At 32.0% G+C, this 22,189-nt stretch overlaps 1 protein-coding gene across 1 annotated transcript; it reads left to right on the top strand.

The window, feature by feature from the left end:
- Positions 1–8,105: 8,105 nt before the first annotated feature.
- Positions 8,106–20,579, top strand: LOC105161628 (L-arabinokinase). Its single transcript, XM_011079367.3, has 30 exons — positions 8,106–8,256; positions 8,386–8,474; positions 9,277–9,384; positions 9,868–9,936; positions 10,052–10,135; positions 10,297–10,373; positions 10,845–10,911; positions 11,738–11,795; positions 12,319–12,386; positions 12,469–12,531; positions 12,966–13,019; positions 13,119–13,221; positions 13,334–13,443; positions 13,542–13,661; positions 14,208–14,264; positions 14,671–14,843; positions 14,927–15,089; positions 16,144–16,227; positions 16,329–16,454; positions 16,992–17,122; positions 17,203–17,284; positions 17,662–17,749; positions 18,183–18,226; positions 18,324–18,419; positions 18,501–18,577; positions 18,766–18,975; positions 19,114–19,276; positions 19,566–19,637; positions 19,941–20,135; positions 20,250–20,579. Exons 2-30 carry the CDS (start codon positions 8,400–8,402, stop codon positions 20,364–20,366), a joined length of 2,934 nt encoding a protein of 977 aa, XP_011077669.1. The 5' UTR covers positions 8,106–8,256; positions 8,386–8,399; the 3' UTR covers positions 20,367–20,579.
- Positions 20,580–22,189: the final 1,610 nt, after the last annotated feature.

Genomic DNA, 22,189 nt, shown 5'->3' with positions numbered 1-22,189 from the left:
TAGTTAACAAAACTATGTAATGTGGGAAAAGAGTGAATTGGCACCAGTTGACGATCTCATGCAGTTTATGTTAATATATCTTAACGTTTTAATATAACATGTCTACCGTTTCTTCATTACAAATAAGTTTCAGGAAAGATGTGTTTATGAATAATATATAGGGATAATTGCACTCCTTGCCCCTAAAATTTTTAATAGTTATACTTGCATTCTCCGTGGTTTGAAAAATTACATCTATCACCCCTAAAGTTCACTTCCGTCTAACAAATAAATTACTCCATTAGTCAAAATTCATTGAATTTATTGATGTTAACCAAAAATTAAATAAAAAATTGATATTTACTACTGAGTGACTTATTACTGGCTACCTTTATAACGGTAAAGATATACCTGCTCACATGCATTAACGAGTGGAAATGTATGAGGGTAATTTGATCATAAAAAAATTTATCTGACTTGTAATAAATCAGTAATAAGTCAATCAGGGGTAGTTATAGATTTTCTTTCAAATCTTTTTGTTAATATCAGCAAATTCGTTGAATTTTGACTAACCGCGGAACTTATTTGTTAGACGAAAGCAAGCCACAGAGGTGCTAGATTTAATTTCTCAAACTATAAAGATTTAAATATAATTATACCAATCATCAAGAGATAAAAGGAAAAGTAATAATCCCTATAATATATCCCTACATGAATGTTCATACAATTTCCAAAAATGGAAGGACAACAGCAGGGCCTCCCGTGCAATGGTCAGCCAACACAACATTCAGACAACAAAGCGACGTTCATCGATCCATCAATATTTAAGAAAAAAGAAAAAGAAAGAGAAGAGAGAGAGAGTCCAGACATGTATGAACTAAATATAACTTAAATCAGAGAAACATATATAATATTATTATAAATAAAAGCATGGTTGACAAAATATTCATGCAACGACGTACGTTTTTACATATAATGAAATAATCCGACAGACGAATTCATGTCAGTTTCTTGGGTTGGATTGATGGAGAGACTTACGAGCTACAATGAATCTGCACAGCACAAACCTTTTCCGGAGTGCGATGATTTGCTTGTTCTCATCTTTCATCTGCAACTATTGACTTATATAGTTGTTAACTTTTAGCTAAAATGGATGGAATTAAATGATTAATATGGTGCTATAGTACTGCTTTTTGTATTGTTTAGGGGCTAAATTACAGCTAGATTCAGCTATCTGAATTAGTTACCAGATGACATAAACTGATTGAACATACAGTATACAATATATATATATATATATATGAAAAAATATAATTTTAATCCTCTAAATTATAACAATCAAATTCCTCAAAAAATCATTCTATATATGTAGTGTCTCATACACATTGGATAAGAATACTCCATGGACACGACTCTGACACAATGCCCTGTTCGAAAATAAATTATAAAATAAGAAAAAAGGAATCCGTTGTCCGGTACACCAAACGTGTCTGAAACATTTGGAATTGTTTTTATAATTTTAAAAAATTTTGTGGGTATGATAGAATAGGAAAAAAAAATCATTTTTTAGACAAAATTAAAGCCATGTATTTTGGTTAAAAAATTATATATGTATCATGCGTATTTTGTATTTAATCTTAGCCAGATTGCATTTTATCCCCTCGTGATTTTTTTTAAATGAGTAATAAAATCTTTGTATTTTAAAAATAAGCTAAATTCTTCCACAGTTTGAAAACTCCTATGCGAAACCCCATTCTATTAGAAATTAACAGAAGGTGGCGCTTAATGCGAAATGGCATGTTTTTGCAACTTTTGACCCTATTTTTGGATTAAAATTGATGATAATACCCTCATTGTTTGTATAAGTCACCCCCTTTAATTTATTTATTTTGGTTTGAGGGTGTTTTTGGTGGCTTTTTTTTGTATTTTCATCCTTCCTAAGAAAATAAAAAAAATTGATCTAAAATATATGAATTTATATACTAAATGCCAAAAAAGTTATATATTTTTTAAAAATCTATAATTTATATTAAAAAATTAATTAAATAAAAACATAATACAATATTAATATACTAAAATTTATTTTTCAAATTTTAATATTTATATAAATATAAATATTAATCAATTATAATAATTATATAATATTAAGTAATTGAAATTATTAATTAATTTTGAAATATATTTAAATAAATTATATTATTTATTATAAATAATTATTATTTTTTTGTAAAAAATAAATAATTTTTCAAATTTATTAAAAACTTAAAATTGAACATTTAAATAAAAAAGTAATCTAGGGGACGGCGACAATTGTGTCGCCCAAATCAAATCTCCACTGGGCGATCGGGGTCTAGATTGCTGGGCAGCGCGCACGGAGGGTTGGGGTGGATGGTGGTGGGGGTGGGTGGGTTGGGGTTTATTTTATTAATTTTATTTACTGAAATAATAATTTTATTTTTTATAATTTATAATTATAAATATTATATATCAAAATTAGTTAAATATAGACCCTTACTTTTTTATAAATTTAAAATTTAATGGTTGAAATGGATTAATTAGATCCTACGCTCTTTATGTAATAAAAAATTTCCAACGATCATTTAATAAGAAATAATACATAGAGAAAATTATAATATATTATATGAACTATTATTATTTTTACGCTTTGCTATCTAATTTTTTTTTAATGACTACTTACCATCTCAACTTTATAAAATTTGCAATTTGCACTCTGTCGAAAAAACTTCACATGCAATGCACATGTCGGGATAACATCACTACATTGACCTTAAATATTATATATGCATGTGATATTGAAATGAGATGGCACATGTTGAACATGTTTTCTAATTATATTATAATTTATAAAAATAAAATAAAAAAATATTATTTTTTAAAAATAAATTAACTCCCACCTCCCTGGCGTTCCCCAATCTGGACCACGACAATCTATATTTGATTTGGGCAATTGGTGTTGCCTAGAGGTTCAATAATCATTATTAATAAAGAGTTACAATCATTATTAACAAATTAAAAAATCATAAGTTAACAAGTCCTACAATTTAACATTTAACAATTAACAATCCATTCGAGTCGTGGCATAAATGCTAAACCCTATTCTATGGGATAGTTCAGCGTGCTCTAGTTAAATTTAAATTAATTATCTATTTTTATTATATAAGAATTCTCATATATTTTTCTAATGGAGCATCAATAGCTGAGTAAGTATTATTTTTATTTTTTTATAATTTATAATATGATTGGTTGGAATAATAATTCTACATACGGTAATTGTATGACAATTTTAAAAGATATAATAATAAGGGTAATTATAATTCACAAGATTCGCCCTTTTTTTCAGCTTCGAGAACCATATGTATATATATATTTAGAAGAAAAGTTTGAGTGGCCTGAAATAAATATATATTAATAATTTAAAACCGAAAGATGATAAAAAAAATATAGGCAATAATAAATATAATTATATAAGTATTTTTAAGATTATAATTATGAGAAGTTGTTACTGTATTCATATAATAAATATCTTTTTATATTTTAAAATATATTATACATAACAATAAAATATATAAATTGAAATATCACATTTAAAAAAGAATAAGTAAATAAAATAAAATTAACTTAGGTATATTATCGACATAAAAATTTTAATGTCGTGGCGTCATAAAATATTGTTTGTAAGTAAATGAGATCTTTTTTTTTTTTTTTTGTATTAGTATAGATAAATATATAGATGAGCAAAAAAATTTGAATAAGGGTGGTTGAAAAATACATAAGGGATATTATTTTGGTAATCTAAAAAGTTGGTATCGCGGTATAAATAATCGTTCTTTGTCAGCAAAAATGAGTTTTTCGTTTTATTAGTATAGATTATAAAAAAACAATAATAAAATTATACCTAAACCAAACTACCTAACATAATTGTCGCGAGTCGAGGACATGGTCCGCGACTTGCCCAAAAAATACAATCAACTATTACAACTATTACGATAAATATAATTAGAAAGGATAAGAACTTAAAGTCTTCCCCAAGTGTTACTTAATTAAAAATATTTATATTAATAAAATTTCTAACAGAATTAACAACAAAAAAAAAATCGATGATAAAATCATTGACGACCAAAATATTTTTATTAGTAAAACTTCTAACAAAATAACAACAAAAGAGTTCGACGATTATAAAATCATTGACGATCAAATTACTAAGTAACTACATTTCTTGTTAAATTCGTCACTAACGTAAATTAATAATAGATTTTACTAATTTGCGAGGAATTTGTATTATTATTAATGGCATCATTTTTCGTAGTGTAGTTCCTTAATTACGTGGTGAAATTGGAGTTGATTAGGCTATCTAAATATATTTATAGACAACTAATACTATTGCTTAAATTGTCTAAATCTTGCAAAATTATTGTCTATAGATTTTGTTGGCTTTGTCTATATATTTAAAAAAATACAGGGAGTTAAATCATTTTATTTTAAAAAATATAGAGGATAAATTGCTAATTTATTTTTTATAGAGAGTAATTTACTCATTTGCAATATCACAGAGCAGTTGATTGAATTTTTTCCTTCACAAAATTGTTAGTTAATTTTTTTTTAAAGCGTTTATAAGATTTTAAATAATATGTTATGAAGTTTATAAACTTTAAAATATATATATATATATATGAAAAGTATTCCAGTTAAAGACAGGATCATGCTTATTCTATGGGATAGTTCAGCATGCTCTAGTCATGTATTTATCATGTGATTGGTCATTTTTCTTGAATTATATACCAATCACACTATAAATATATATACTTATCATATAATTAATTCAAATTTAATCAAATTCAATTTGAGTTAGAATTTGTGGCAGTACCGAGCAAAGTTAGGCAAGTTAGTTGGGAAAATAATACCATCACACCACACATGATGGGTATAAATCCACGTTACTGATTCTCGTGCAATAAAATTTATCGATCACACAATAAATATATTATACTTATTATATAATCAATTTAAATTTAATTTAAGTTAGAATTTGTGGCCGTAACAAGCAAAGTTTGGCAAGCTAGTTGGGAAAATAATACTACCACACCACACATTATGTGTATAAATCCACGTCACTGATTCTCGTGCAATAAATCTTATTTTCTCCTAACTCTTACAAAAGCATTTATGATACTAGAATAATATTGGTATAGTAATGTCTAAATTAATTTATTAATTCTAGTAAAAAATAATTAGAAACTCGAAATCATTTTGGTTGAGTTTATAAGCATTTAATATATATTTTAAAAATTATTAAATATTCTATGATACTTTATAAAATTTTAAAATATATCGTAAGATGTTTTAAAATGTTATTAGTTAATCTAAATTAAAAAAAAATATAGTCATTAAGGGAAATTTGAAAATTTTATATTTTTATCTCAAATTTATCTTACTATGTAAACAACAAATATTTTACAGATTTTTCAATCCACCAGATTATATATCACGATAAAAACTGTATAAAATTATTAAATTGTATTCTGTTTTATGTATTCTTTTCAATCGGACTCTATCGATCATTTACTTCAAATACGAAAATAAACGATCCCTTACTTAATTGAACTCTCTCTAGCCCGGGCCTCCATCCAGCCCAGTTGGCCTGGGCTGGCCCATCTTAGCTCGGCCCAAATCACAACATAATACGAGAGCGTGATATATATATATATATAGCTAATTTATCTATACTATTTATTAACGAGAAGACCCTTTAAAATAACTACTATAAAACTCCCTTAATTATATCTTTCAACAAATTACAATCTTCATTTAATTAATTAATGTTATTAATATTTTTCTATTCATATACATTTAAAGTTAATTAATTTTATCATCTCTAATCAAGTTATCCATTTTATTTTTCATTCAATTAAACAAACATATATAAAAATAAATAAATTACACACACAAATCAAAGTATACTTCAATCACTAGTACTTGGTGTGGCATGTGACGCAATCAATGTTGTGTCGCATGGGGTTTTGTTCTTTTTTCATTTCGTATAGCCTCACATTTTTGTTTTAAAAAGCGCTCTTGTTAAGGAAAAAAAGGTGTTAGAATTTATAAGTCACTCAAGTTCCTTATCTAAATCGATGTATATAAAATGTGTGCCCACATCATCAATGCCCAAAAATCAAGTTATAATCTCGTTCTCACAAATGACAAAGCAAAGCACAAAAGTCGTCCATTCATAGAATTTGGACCTTGCTGTCAATATGTTCCAAATACTCCTTAAAATCCAAATGATCATTAATAACTCAGGTGGGGAAAGTAGGGCATTATAATTTAAGAGATCATTGTAATAATTCATAACTCTTACTTAAAAAAAAATAGTGTTAAAAAATTCAGTATATGTTTTTGTAACCGTTATTTGGCTTCCACGCCATCAAAACTCTTCAGTTTTCTTCCTTGTGCCAATTTTCAGCCCATGAATTGGTTATACAGACAGCATTGAACGTCATAAAAACAAATGTCTATTTATACTTTCTCTGAGCTCATAATCTTAACAGAAATATTTCATAACATATCCATACAAGTATGTCTGTCTGTTAGTCTGTGTTCTCATTTTAGTTTTCAGTCAAAAATATGTATTCTCAATTTTGTATAATTTTTCGTGTAAAATAAGAAAAAAATCGAATTAATTATTGAGATTGTGCTTTTATATTAAATTGTGGTGTCAAATTAATATATTTAAGCTAATGTTCCTCACTTTTAAATTTCTATCCAAATCAAAGTTATTAATAGTATGTGTTATTGTACCTGTTATTTAAAAGCTTAAACTACTGTAAAAGAAAATTAGGGATAATTTCATTTATACCCCTTACCATATAGTTTATTTGTACAAATTATTTATGTATTTTGCATAACTACAAAACTCATCATCGACAACCAAAAAGCAGGGTAGGTTGTATGATATTATTGATGTTTTTGGAGGGTGTATGTGCAATTTTTCAAAAAAATAAGATAATTTGTGTAAACGATGTTGACATTTTTATAAGTGTATGTAATTATTGAAAAGACATGAATAATTTGTGTAAGCAGACTATAATTTAGAGTATGTAAATTTAATTATCCCTAAAAATTATTTATTATTTACTAGTAGTCTTTGTTTTAAGTGAGCAAGTCATCTCTTTTTCGTAAATGGATAACAAGGATATCGAAACTCAAAACCTTTTATTTAGCTTGATTCTAATATAGTATCAAACAATCACTTTATCGAAAAATTTATTTATTAAAAATAAAAATTATTTGTCATTTAATATCTATAAGAAAATGCCACACCAACTTCATATAGAATTTCCCTAATTTGGAAGATTAACATTACCAATTCCAAATAGAATTCTCCTAATTTGGAAGAGCAAAATAAAACATTTTGACCATTCTTTTTTTGGGATCTTTTTATTGTTGGAGTAAATTACATCAACACTTTCAAAAATTAAATTTTAATTACACTAATATCTATAATTTTTTGTAAAATTATGGTGTTAGTGTATATAATATACCTAAGAGGGGGTATCATTTGTAAAATTATAGATACATTTACTATGAGTTGTTAGTATAATATACTTGAAGAAATATTTGCGTAAATTTTACCTGTGAATAAAGGATGTATGTATAATTACAATTATAAGTTCAATAAATGTACTTTTATTTTTATAAAGAATAGAAGATATTTATGTAATTAGACCAGATCTCGTGCCAATAGAATTTACCAAAGAGGATTTGTCATTTATAAAATTATCGGGTCATTCCGTATGTGTGGTCAATATAATATACTTAATAAGTATTTGTGTAAAATTTTATTATTAAATAAAGAATATGCTTGTAAGTACAAATATAAGCTCAATAATATACCTATAGTATGCAAAGAATATGAAATATTTATATAATTAGGCCAGATCGTGTTGTTTCAATAGAATTTATTCTTATTATTTATCTTATTTTACGAGGATAAATTGCAATTGACGCATTATTTACGACTATCTGCATTTATGTAAAAATAAAATAAGTTGAGAAGAAAAGACTGAATAAAGACACACCGGAAAGCGACGCTTTAACGTAGGAAAACGAACTATACGCTCCCGCGCTTCTACCGTTGTCTTTGCTTCGGATGCCATTCCGTATCTAAAGTTTTAATTTTGCCGCAGATTTAGATACAATATTTCGTGTCTTATCTCATTATAAATACTATATATCTGCAGATACACGGGCTCAATTTGGGTAAATAATTGGATCCCATTCTTGAACTGAACTATACTGTATATAAATAAAATTTTTATTCATAAATTGATATCTTGAAGTTCTGGGATTTAAAAATTGGTTCGGCTTATTTGGGGTTATTGTCCTAAGATCAAGAACCAAGAATGGAGAAGAAGCCTCTCGTTTTCGCCTACTATGTCACTGGCCATGGATTTGGGCATGCCACCCGTGTTCTTGAGGTTCTCTTTTCTTTTCTGTTTTTCTTGAATGCAGATTCGTTTGATTTTTGATCCATTTTAAGACACATTGGGGTTATCTCTTTATGGGTTTTATTTTATTTACCTGATGAGACCACTCTTGGGTTGTTAAAATCATTTTTTGATGAAAAATGTGTATATAAGTATAATTCGTCGGAAGATTTCAGTGTTCTTGGATCTTGTTTATAGTTTCCAGCCTTAGCTCTTGTTGTTTTCAAAGGATTACCCCTAATATGTGCCAAATTTCTGGGTTTTTGTTGTACAGTATGATTTTTTTTCTGGGTTCTTACCTTTTAGTTGTTAGTGTGGATTCTTGGAATAGCTTCAATGGCATATAATGGCAATAGAGGCCAAGATTTATTTCAAGTGTTGCATTTAGCCATTTCATACTTGGAAAGGTTTCAATAATGATGCATTCTTTATAAATATATTATTACTGGTTAGTTTGTTAGCTGTGGAGATGATGCTGGTATTCCTGATAATTTATCCCATGCTTGCTAAAAGCAGCCATTTATTCGCCATTGATTAATGTTAACTGAATAACTCTTGCATCTTTGTGTTTTGTCCAAAAATCCTGTTCCTTTTTGCTTTTTGTTTATTACAATGATTCAGACATTGATGGTGGTTAGTATCAAAAGGCCTCAGATCTGCGTAATTCTTATCAAACAAGTGATTCATTTGGTAGATTCTGGTGAACCATGAAGTCACGTATGTAATAGCATCTAATATGGCCATCCTGAGCTGATATGGTATGTGTGACATCATAGACACTGCTTATGTACAGGTAGTTCGTAATCTCATCCTAGCTGGGCATGAAGTTCATGTGGTCACTGGTGTTCCTGACTACATATTTACCACCGAAATAAAGTCAGCTAGACTCTTCATCAGGAAGGTCAGTTAGCAGTAACTATTTTAAAGCATGATTATATTTAGTTGTTAATGGTCAAACCTAGCTGAGTGTATGATAAGCTTTGTCTTTGCCCTGCATTATGATTCAGTTCTTCATACTTAGTTGTTCATTATTTTCTATGAAAAAGATGCATCTATTTTTCTTCCCCACATCTCATATTTGTTATTTCACTATGTTTTGAGGTATGATGTTGTGGAAGTTGTGTCTCTATGGGTCATGCTTCTGTACATTGAAAAGATATGTCAAAAGTTGATAACAAGAGAAATCAGTCTCTTGGATGCACGCTATCTTTGGTTTTGAGCTGTAACTCGAAGCATTTACTTATTGCTTCACCTCGTAATTTCATCATGGTTTTTCATATTCAGGCACTGGAAACTTGAAGTTGCAGGTCATAAGTGTTGTGTGTTCATACGAGGAATCAGATTCCAATTTGACATTTGAAGAATTTTCTCTATTTGTCTGCAGGTTCTATTGGACTGTGGAGCTGTTCAAGCAGACGCTTTGACAGTTGACCGCCTTGCATCCTTGGAAAAGGTACTACCAATGCTCACAGGATATTTTAATTTTTTTCGTTTCAATAATAAAGGACTATTTTCTCAATCTTCTTCTCCACTTCTTGATTGGTGCTTCATTTTTTATTTCTATCCAGTATGTCCAGACTGCTGTAGTGCCTCGGGATTCTATTTTGGCCACTGAGGTTGAATGGCTAAAATCTATCAACGCTAATTTAGTGGTAACATTTGATAAATTGAAATGTTTTTCTTCTTTAGTTTCTAGAATCTATAACTTCAGCCTGGTTTTCTCGAGACATTTTAGAGTGCAGGCATCTTCAACTATATCTCGTAGTCCTCATGGAAAAGGCTTCTTTCTTATTATTGTATTGAATGTAAATAGGCATCTGATGCTGTTCCCATCGCATGCCGAGCAGCAGCAGATGCTGGAATTCGTGCAGTTTGTGTGACCAACTTCAGGTGATTATTGATACTTGGTTAAAGAACTATGTGTAGCATTTTATTCCCCTTTCACTATTATATCTTATTCATTGTTTATTTCTCCTTTTACCAAAGAATAAACCTTAACTCATTCTATTTGCAATTATCTGAATGGCATTGCCTTTTTGACGATTATTCTGTTGAAGAATGTTTGAGTTCCAAGGTTGCTTCAAGTACATTAACATGACGGAAAGGGGAGGCAGATCTGACTATTAAACATTATGTTTGGAAGTTCCTTCACTGGGTTGGGATTTTAGATTTACTTTTCTGTCAACCACGTCGAGGAAATTAAATATCTTTCAGAGGGATTGTGATATTAATGGTTTTGAACGTTCTTTTCAATCTTCTACTACTATACACAGGAATGGCCACTTACTGCAATATGGTATGGTTGGTCTGCTGTATGGTAATATGTTGTTGTTTCTCTTCTAATTTTGTATTTGTTTGTAGTTGGGATTTCATCTATGCGGAGTATGTGATGGTGGCTGGCCGTCAGAGTCACTCTATAATTTGGCAGGTGAATTTTGTGATCATTTTCTCTTAATTTCATGAACCATTATATCTCATTGTTTTCCACCATTGAACTTTCTTTCACAAGAGAAACTTACTCGTCTGATTGCAATGAAGACATGAGATGGTACTTTTCCACTATGATTGATTATCAGAACAACAGAAGAAGTTCATGTGCCTAATGATCATGGCATAGCATTGGCCTCTAAAACTTTGAGGTTCATTTAGTTAGATGTTGGTGAAGGTTTAACAAGATCATAAACCTTTTCCATGAGTTGTCCAAGATATACTAAGTGCACCTATCTACCATCAACACTCTGTTATGGCCTTCTAAAACCTTTTTAAGCACTGTAAGACTTGGCCTTTGGCCAATCTACACTTAGTGAGATAGCTGTTATCCTTCCTGTTAATTGGAATTATTTCATCACCAAAAGGGGTTCTGAATTGCTAAACATTTTTTGTTGGTAACCCAAAATAAAAAAGAAAAAGTAAAAAAAGAAAACATAATTTCTTTTGCCAGGTCACTGGTTTTGTCCTCTGCTCTCTTATATTACATTGTTAGAATACATTTCAATTGGACTTTTGAGGAACCTCACTTCTTGTTATGCTTTGGCTATCTCAAATTTTAGTTGTAAATGTCTTGTCAGATGCATCAACTCTTGACGGGCTGTCTCATCACATCGTATCCCATTTGTTTTCCATTTCTTACATGGACTTTAGGAAACAACCTGTGTTTTTCCATGTATATTTTCACTCTGCTGGTTTATCATTCCTCAGGTTGTGAACTTGTGAGACGCTTTCCATTTTCTTTTAACTAACTGTTATTTTTGTAGATAGCTGAAGATTATTCTCATTGCGACTTTCTAATACGTCTCCCAGGATACTGTCCAAGTATGTTGCTTTTACAATACAATGGTTGAGCTGTATTTTTGGCTTTTTTCATACATTTTGTTGCTCCTCTGAAATCCCATTTTTCCCTGTCCAGTAGTACAAAATTACGAACCCAGATCCAGCTTAATATACAAATACAGTCTGTGCCTGTGCTCTAAGGAAGTAAAGGAAAGAAAGAACATGTCTGGAAACCTTTTGTCCTCTTTCTTCTTTTTCTTTTTCCTGTTTTGGGAGCTTATTTGTAGGTACTGATTTTTTCAATGCAGGAAGCTATAGAAAACTAAGGCGTCAGTGAACAAACCTTGCATTCTAAGAAATTATTATGGACCAACTATGTTTTCTATCATTTTAGTGCCACAAAAATTTAGAACTTTCTTAGTTCGTTCTATCTCCTACACCCCTTCTCTTGATCACATATATCTTTATGCATGCATCTCTTGTAATGCATATATGTATGTTTTCATGTAAATATTTGAAATGTTTCTGGTGAAGTCTTATGCAACTAATTGTCATACATACTTAGTGCCTGCTTTTAGCGACGTTGTTGATGCACCTCTTGTCGTGCGGAAATTACACAAGTCCCGGGCAGAGGTGCGGCTTATGCTACCAAACTGTCCTTCTGGTATGGGCTTCTTTTTCTGAATGATTCTCTAATTATTCTACTTTTGATCAGGTTAGGAAAGAGCTCGGAATTGAGGAAGATGCGAAAGTTCTTATTTATAATTTTGGTGGGCAGGTACAGTCCATGTTGTGTGTCGCTATGCACTATGGAATTATGCAGTTGAATAATCATTGGTATTGTCTATGCATATCTTGTACTTCTATCTCCTCTTATATGCTTTAATAGTAATGTTTGAGAATTTACTCTTGCATTTCATTATTTCCTCATAGGTTCAAGTAATTTAAGTTATTCGTCACTCAATTCTAATAAATCTAGCTTTCAGGTCTTGTTTTTTTTTCTATTTGATTTTTGCTTTCCTTCACTGATATATAGTATTTTCTGGTATTGTTATTCAATTTCACTGTGTATTTGAATTTCCTAATGTATTCTGTTTAAACTTTGTAGGCTTTTCAGTTTCTCCCGATAAAACATGATTCCAAACCATTCTGAGATGATTTTTATCTTATGGACTTTGAGAGTACTTAATATATCATTATTCATTCTTGCAGCCAGCTGGCTGGAAGCTGGAGAAGGAATATCTACCTGATGGATGGATATGTTTGGTTGGTTTCCTGAGTTTACTATGTATACATGTTGGCATGTAACTTTTCATGTTTTCGTGAAAATTTTGCTGGGTATATGTGTACCATCTCCTGATACAGGTGTGCGGGGCGTCAGACGAGCAGGAGCTTCCAGAAAATTTTGTTAAGCTTCCAAAGGATGTCTACACACCTGATTTAATTGCAGCTTCAGATTGCATGCTTGGTAACTTGAATGCAAGTTCTTGGAAGTATTTCTTCTATATTTTGCTGATGATATTAATAATATACTCGTATTCTTGGAGTTTGACGTTGTGATGATTCTTACGTCCTGTCAGGTAAAATTGGATATGGTACAGCAAGTGAAGCTTTGGCATACAAGGTGCCTTTAATCTTTGTACGAAGAGATTATTTTAATGAGGAACCATTTGTGAGGAATATGCTTGAGGTACAGTGTGTTGCTAGCATCTTTATTGTGTTCACTTGGTAATGTGAAAGGGAAACCAATAATATTTTGAGCTCCTGCCAACTTACATCTATAAACAGTACTGCCAATGTGGTGTGGAGATAATAAGGAGAGATTTGCTTAGTGGTCGTTGGGCTCCTTATATTCAACGCGCTATTACCCTGAAACCTTGCTATGAGGGAGGCACTAATGGTGGTGAGGTATCTTATCTCTTGCTTTTGATCCTAGAAATGCTTATAAGGTAAACTTAGCACATATATTTTGTCTGGGTGTTGCTGCTGGAAACAAATCATAGCATGGCTCAGCAACTAGAAAGTATTTCGTATTTGGGTCCAAGTATATGAATAAGTTACCTTCTATCATTTCAAAATTTATAACCTATCAGATAGCCAAAATCTAACTGATGAGTATACCTTTTCCAAGTAGCCCTCTAGAACTTCAGAAAGCATCTTACTATCTTCATGTCTCTTTAACTTCCATCCACTTGTTCAAAACAACATTATTATGTTTACTTTTTTGTGTTAGCTATAGTAAGTTATTTCACTTGAACTTCTCCCCTTGATTTTTTTGGATGAACTTTTAGATAGTTTGTTATTTGAGTTTGATGGTAAGCTTCATTACATATGTAAGGTGATCAAGTCTACATCCATATGCGGTTAATTATAACTCTTGATTTATATATTAGAACTCTCTGTTTTGCTTGGTTCCAAACTCTAAAGTATTTTCTTTTCTCATGAATCTTATAGGTGGTTGCTCAAATACTTCATGATATAGCTTTGGGAAAAGATCCCACTCCATCTAAGGTATAATTTCGTTTACATTTCTAGTAGTCTTTCTTTCCTCTTCTCTTATGCGTGTCCGATTGCTTGAAAAGTCATCCCCTCTAATCCTGTGTTAGGTAGATTCGGGGGTTGATTAATATACAACAGAGATTAATCTGAAGAATATGAAAGTTGCGGAAAACTAGAAATCCAGTATGTTAACATGCATTTTAACAAATGATGAGTCTAAAGGATGTGATTTATTTAGTAATAAATACATAATTAGTTGATTATTTAGGAGCAAAACTGAGACAGGGTATGAACTGAAAATATGAAGACGAAAGTTATGACTATTTATTATGTGGATTTACTTCTCGCCTCTGTTTGTTGTTTCTACATTCTTGGCAAGATATCTGCCTCATCTCCGGTGCAATCTTGTCCGATGTAGCTTAGAGGATCAAGAAGGTTGAAGGATGCCATTGTCCTTGGGTATCAGCTTCAGGGAGTTTCCGGGAAAGATATAGATGTTCCTCACTGGTATACACTTGCACAAACTGAACTCAGTTCACGTACGCCATTGCCAGATGAGAACAGTATCCAAAATACCACCTCTGCTATAGGGTAAATTTTTGCTATGTGTTCTCGTCATTCTGTTATCATTTGGCAGTATTAGGATGTTTTACTTTTTTGTCAATATTGTGTAGAACTGGAGATTTCGAAATTTTACATGGAGATCATCATGGTCTTTCGGATACAATAGGTTTCTTAAAGAGCTTGAAAGATCTACATGCCTTAAGCAACAATGCGAATAGTAGTAAGCATCAGTCAAGGGAGAGTCTTGCTGCGGCTGCAATGATTAACTGGGAGGTAATTTTGGTCTGCTTTGCTTTTGTGATGCATTTGAATAAGATGTGACCTTTTGAGTGTGAAGGTGATGCAAAATTTTTAGGGGAATCTTGAGTTTGAACTTTAACTGTGTGTTAAATAGTATTGTTATAAGGATCAATGGTCATGAGATTTTGCTTTAGGCCACATTCATCATTGCTCAGACTATATTAGATATTTTCATTTATTTAAATTATAACAAATATTGTCATTTCACATCTCTCGCTGACAAGGGCTACATCATCTTCCACCTTTTTGTCTTTTCGTTTGTTTTTGTGCAGAGTGCGGAAATGATATCATTCCATTGTATAAAACTTAGATACCTCGTCGAGAATATCATTTCTTCACCCAACAAGGTTCTCAGCAGTAAGGCAGATGAGAAAAAAAACAATAGGGAATCCCGACATCAATTTGAAATATCTTATGGTTAATCAGCAATTAGCCATCAGGAGATATTGTCGCCTAGTACAATAAGTGATTTAGGAATGTGTAATTACCATATCTCAAATAGACATTTGGAGAGTTGGCTAGTGGATGAATTTAACAGTACAAGGTAATTTGACTATGTAAATGAAATGGAACTGGCTATGGAGGAAGTTATTAGTTCTTCATTTTCATTTATGCAAATATTATATCATTTTACCAGTTTGGAGAATTTAATTATTATTTGTAAAACACTTTTAAGTTTCCTCAATTATCACATGATGAATTGTTCAAGATAGGCTGTACCATTCACTGATAATAGCACTCCATGCAAGGAAATTTTTCTTCCAATAATTGAATTTCTTGTGCTTAGCTGAAATTCTTTTTCTGTGAGAACTTAGCTGAAAATTTGAAGAGGAAACCACTTTATTATTCCCTGAGAAATGGTATGTAATCATTAAGAAATAACTGCTGACTTCTATGTGTTCCCTCTCTTACTCTTCTTTTGCATGAGCAATTTCTGATTGTTTCTCCTTGGATTCTCTTATATTTTAAGGTTTTTAAGCTGCAATATTCATGATCTCTTGTTCCTTTTCCATTTCTCATATTTCAGGAAGAAATTGTCGTAACTAGAGCTCCTGGGAGGTTAGATGTGATGGGCGGAATTGCAGATTATTCGGGAAGCTTAGTCCTGCAGGTGCTTTTGTTTCCACGGCATACTTCCTTCTTCCCAACCATGAGCACTTTTTTGTGCTTATCACTTACTTCTTAGTAATTTGTCATGATTTTTATCAATAGATGCCTGTTAGAGAAGCATGCCATGTTGCCATTCAGAGGTGTCGTCCAGAGAAACAGAAGTTATGGAAACATGCTCAGGCCAGGCAGCAAAAAAAAGGAGACGGCACTACCCCTGTACTCCAAATTGTATGTAGGCATGGATTTTTTCTAATAGTTGATTAAGTAAATACATAGAAGTTTTAGTTTTCTACAAATAGTTAGCATTATATAACGGGCTAGATCCATCTGTTTCTGCGCCCGTGAAATCCCTGATTGAACTTAGCTTATTAATGGCTAATATACTCATGGATAATCTCATCCTCCTCTTGCGACAATGTGGATGTACCTGTTCAGTCTACAATTTTCAGCTGGTGGGTTGGAAATGTGTCATTCAACTGTTCAATGGATCTCTTTTGTGTAAAAAAGGCAGGATTTTACTTGTTCGAAGCTTCTTCTGCTCAAACAGATTACTTTATGAGTGAATGCTGAATTTGATACTTCACTATGCCATTTACTCCAGTCCTGTGTAATTTATATATTCATGATTATGCTTGTTACTCTTTGTAGACATATATGTCGCGAATGTGTTATGAATTTGGTATTAATATTGAATGCACAAACATAGCTTCTTCTAGGAACTTAATTAGAGTTCCATTGATGTATAAATGTTGACATGTTATGCAGGTATCATTTGGTTCAGAACTGAGTAACCGAGCACCTACGTTTGATATGGACTTGTTTGATTTTCTGGAAGATGGAAAACCTATTTCATACGAGAAAGCACGCCTGTACTTTGCTCAAGACCCATCGCAGAAGTAAAATTCCTTTTCTACGTTTCTGTTGCTTAACTTTTATTATGAAAACTAGTTGGTTACTCTCCTGGGCTCCTTCCTAGGTGGGCTGCATATGTTGCTGGTACGATTCTAGTTTTGATGACTGAACTGGGCATTCAGTTTCAGGATGGTATTAGTATATTGGTAAGATATTCTCTTTCTAACAGTTGCCTTAATCTTTCAAGAATGCTGCATGTTTCAAACCTGCTAATTAATGGCTTTTGATAAACTTATCCTAGTCCACCTTTCCTTACATTTTACTAGAATTTACGGTAATTGAGCAATAGGATTACAATTTACATCAACTTATGCTTTTGAACTGTATCGGTTGTGAATGAAACATTCTTTAGACAAGCATAAAATTTACTGCATATAGTTGCTGGTGATGCACTGGTCTTCTCTTAGTTAACTGATCGTAAATTAGAAGAATAGACGATTGCTTTTAGTTTATTTTATTCATTTATTTATCCCCCATTAAATTGCACGATGATAATAATAGCTGAATCCATATGGTATTCTAGGTTTCTTCTGGTGTTCCAGAGGGCAAAGGCGTATCATCCTCGGCTGCAATAGAAGTTGCAACCATGTCTGCAGTGGCTGCTTCTCATGGTACAATCATATGCTATTATTTCTTCTGACCTTAGTGAAGAAAATATTCCTTCGAAACTTCTGCACTTATTATTACTGCATGTCAATCAAAATAGCAACCATTACTGGCTTTAGCATTAATTTATGTCAAGGCTCAGCTCATGCATCTGTCATGACAACGAGGGTGGTTTTTCAATATAGTATGCGACGATGAAAGTTTTATTTGACTTTGTAAAACCTTTTACACAATCAGAAAATTTTGTACTGAAACACGTGATACAAATCTATAAAAATTTCCATCGCTACAGAAAGAAACAAAGATGTGCAGTCCTGGATGAAATTTACTATTTTACCCTGCATGCAAACCAACGAGCTAATTACTTTTGATTCTCTGATTATAATTGCTGTTAGCCTTGTGAACAATATGCTTGATGGGCTTTCTTCAATTTTACAGGTCTAAACATTGCACCAAGAGATCTTGCTTTGCTTTGCCAAAAGGCATGCTGCCTTCTTCATCCTTTGCCTTTGTTTTCCTTTACACCTTAATATTTCCAATTTATTTCCTTTAATATTACTCGACCCTGACATGTAATAGGTTGAGAATCACATTGTTGGTGCTCCTTGTGGCGTGATGGATCAGATGGCTTCTGCATGTGGTGAAGAAAATAAACTCCTAGCCATGCTATGTCAGGTGAGAAACTAGTAAACCATGTCTACCAGAAAATGTGAGAAAATCAGCGTACGACTGAACTATTTGTCCTTGTCCCACTAGCCGGCTGAAGTATTAGGTCACGTGGAAATCCCTTCTCATATACGATTTTGGGGGATTGACTCAGGAATACGACACAGGTAGGTAACTTCAATTCATCTACTCTTCTCTTTCTTTCTTCCTAGTTGATATTTGGATCATTTGTTATTGTTAGAAATACCATTACTAACCATTGTCAGATCGCGTTTCGGTTTAGACATGCATGCATGTCGGCTACTAGTTGCATCACTTTAGCCTACTCCCCCTTATTAACTGGAGTATGCTGCAGTGTTGGTGGTGCAGATTATGGGTCAGTGAGGATCGGCACCTTTATGGGCCGGAAAATGATTAAGTCCATGGCGTCCAAGCAGTTGTCCTCACCAAATCACAATTCACCGAAAGTCGAAGGGATGAACAACGATGAAACAGATGAACATGGCAAGGATTTGCTTCAAGCTGAAGCTGCACTGGATTACCTATGCAACTTGTCCCCTCACCGGTTATATTTGATTTCTGTTTCTGATACCTATATTATTGTTTTTCTTTTGAAGATATTAACGTGATCGCCTTTATTCATTTCATCTTGTAATGTTTTTCTTCTGGAAATATTGATCTGCGGCCCTTCTTTCAATTTCAGCTATGAGTCTTATGTGCATAGGCTTCCGGAGTTTCTACCCGGAAATGAATTCATCGAGAATTACAACCATCATGATGATTCAATTACAATAATTGATAAAAAATGCAGCTATGCAGTAAGAGCACCAACACGGCATCCAATCTATGAGAACTTTCGAGTCAAGGTCAGCTTTTTTATATAACTTCTTTAAGCTTATGCAGGAAAGTGAAACAATATTTTCTTAGTGTCGTGGATTGCGCTCCATCTTCTGTACAATTTTTGCTTGCATTATAATCATATACCGTGATTTGACTTAATTCTACTAACATCCAGTTAAAGGGATACGCTATTGTTTTTCCATCTTATAAAACGACATGGTATATAAGGTTGTTCTCATTCTAAGATGATATCGAACATCCTGAATATTGTTATAACTTGCCGTGTATTTCTGATTTTATTTTATTGCTATCTAGGCCTTCAAAGCATTATTATCGGCTGCTCCTTCAGACGATCAACTCTCCACCCTCGGGGAACTCATGTATCAGGTATCTAGAACTACGTTACATACACTTGTGTGATTACACCGGTTTCCGTAATTTGACCCAACTCTAGGGGATGTTATTTAATTGTCCCATAAATAAATCCTCTCTTGAAACTGAAAGTAAACACACAAAAAGTATAAGGGATAATTAGATAGACACCTCGGAGTTTGAAAATATTGCAAAACAGATCCCCGTGTCATGGAAACCATAACTGCAGAAAGTGCAATCTAAATTTTTCAAGACCAATGATTTTATCGGAAAGTATAAAGACAACTTCTCCGGTTACTAACATACAAACTACTGTAGTGTCACTATAGCTACAGTGCTTGTGGACTCGGCTCAGATGGGACCGATAAGCTGGTAGAGTTAGTACAACAAAAGCAGCACAGCAAATCAACTGGTGGGACTTTATTCGGGGCAAAGATCACCGGTGGAGGTTCCGGTGGAACGGTTTGTGTCATTGGGAAAAACCTCTTCAGAAGCAGCGAACAAATTTTCAAGGTAATCTCCAAATTGTCATCTGTTATTGATTACAGCGCTAGCATGAAGAAAAACATTACTATACACTTCCTCTTCAAGGAGGTCGGAAGTGTTAAAAAGGTTTTGCATGTGCAGATTCAGCAGAAGTACAAAGCCATCACTGGCTTCCTGCCCTTTGTCTTCGAGGGTTCTTCGCCCGGTGCTGGCAAGTTCGGCTACCTGAAACTACGCATGAGATCACGTTCATCTTAAACGATCAAGTACTCCCATTTGAGTGAAAAACGGGCATATCAGAACCGTGCAGGTATCCGGACAAAATGTCAGTGGATTTTCAGTGTATTGGAATTTTATTATTGAGATTTTTATGAGTTGCATTTTAGGAAGTGATGAATATTTATCTGGCAAATTGTAATTTTTGTACTGTTATTTAAAAATGGCATTTATCATCGTTTCTTTTTTTTTTAACCCTACAGCTGCAAAGTCATTCAGGTTTCTTTTTTTTTTCTTTTAAAAATGAATTAAGTTCGTACTGTATTCAATGCTTCGTGTACTGGATGCATAAATGATTGTCACATACTCGTAATTTTTTAAAAAATGAAGAACATGGCAATCATTAACTAATCAATGTATAGTCATATTATTACACTTAAAATTTTTGTTTCCTAATAATAATTCATCCAAACACACACTTAGGTGGTGTTTGCAAGTCGTTAATAAACAGTTGCATACCAACTTCTGCAACCCATTGATAAAATTATAAATATTAACAAACCATTTCTTCGAGTACTCTAATTTTAACTTTTTTTTTTCATTTTTGTGTTCAACACTTATAATTTTTGTTTCTGCTTAACTTATAATTTTGTTTGTAATTTATTTCTTCCATTAAAATAGAAGTTATTGCAAACATTGAAAATTATTTATTTATTTATTTAATTTTAGAGGGAATATCCATTTAATAACAGCCCACAACACCATAAAAATGGAAGCCCATATCAAGAATTCCTGACAAGATGAGGTGTGAATTGACTCCACCACCAAACCTGCAATAGCCATTAAAATTAGTCAAAGTCATATCTGGTTAATTAATAATCGTCATGATTAATCAAATTAAAAAAAATATCAATACCTGTTGAGTTCTTTAAATTTTAATTTAGAATACAAGAGTCATACATATGATACAATGTACGATAATATGATTGATGTCCCGTAAAATTTATATGATATTAAAATAAATAATATTTCAAGCAACAGAACACATCGTAAATTTGCACAAACACATCTAAATATTTCAGACATGGTAAGTTTGCATGAATACTGTGAGAATATCACCTGCATTTGCTTCTTAGGTGCAAGAAATGTAGTTAGTATAAATGAGAAGGGTAGTGGAATTAAGTTGGATTTTAGGAGCTAAGTGAATGTTGCTTAGCATAAAGACAGAGTTGTCGTTTTCAGGGCATAATTGGAGTTTTGTCCTTATGAATGATGGACATAACCCCTCAACACCCCCTTAATCCTAAGATGCCCTACTTAGGGCTGGCTGTCCACCAATTATTGCTCTTTGTGGGATCCCATCTACCAAAAACAAACGCATTTGCATTTAATGACATTTGTCTCATCTCTTTGAAAATTTTGCATCACCATTCCAAACACTACTACAACCTTGAAAAAAAAACATGTATGAGTTTTTTTTTTTTATTTTTTTAGTTTATTAATATTATTAAAAATAAAAAATTAAAAATTATTTTTACAAGCAAGGCCAAAACATCAATACAACTAAAAATTATGATAAATATTTCAACCATAACTAAAATTATAATGAATATTGATTAACTGTAATTAAAATTTAAGTTTCATGACCAATTGTCATGATTTTAAAATTACAGTCATTTCTAGTGTACTTGAAATTATAACAAACTTTAGGAACCTACAAATTTTTCGACAACTCTATCATAAGTTTTATACAGTCGACGATTTGACTTACAAAATCCATTCGAGCCCCGATTTTCCTTTTTTCAAAAAAAAATAATTTTTAAATTCGCCCCGTGATTATCCCAACTAAAAGAATATATAAACAG

The sequence above is a fragment of the Sesamum indicum genome, linkage group LG5 (assembly GCF_026168435.1).
Source record: "Sesamum indicum cultivar Baizhima isolate 11 linkage group LG5, ASM2616843v1, whole genome shotgun sequence".
Lineage (NCBI taxonomy): Eukaryota > Viridiplantae > Streptophyta > Magnoliopsida > Lamiales > Pedaliaceae > Sesamum > Sesamum indicum.
Note: the sequence above shows the minus strand (reverse complement) of the source record. Positions and strands in the feature narration are given on the sequence as shown.

What these genes read in the sequence shown, in the direction of transcription:
- LOC105161628 (XM_011079367.3), top strand. Translation starts at nt 8,400, where the DNA reads ATGGAGAAGAAGCCTCTCGTTTTCGCCTACTATGTCACTGGCCATGGA. An exon ending in TTGTGAGGAATATGCTTGAG is followed by an intron (nt 13,444 to 13,541) that starts GTACAGTGTGTT and finishes ATCTATAAACAG; the next exon opens with TACTGCCAATGTGGTGTGGA. An exon ending in GCAGCGAACAAATTTTCAAG is followed by an intron (nt 20,136 to 20,249) that starts GTAATCTCCAAA and finishes TTGCATGTGCAG; the next exon opens with ATTCAGCAGAAGTACAAAGC.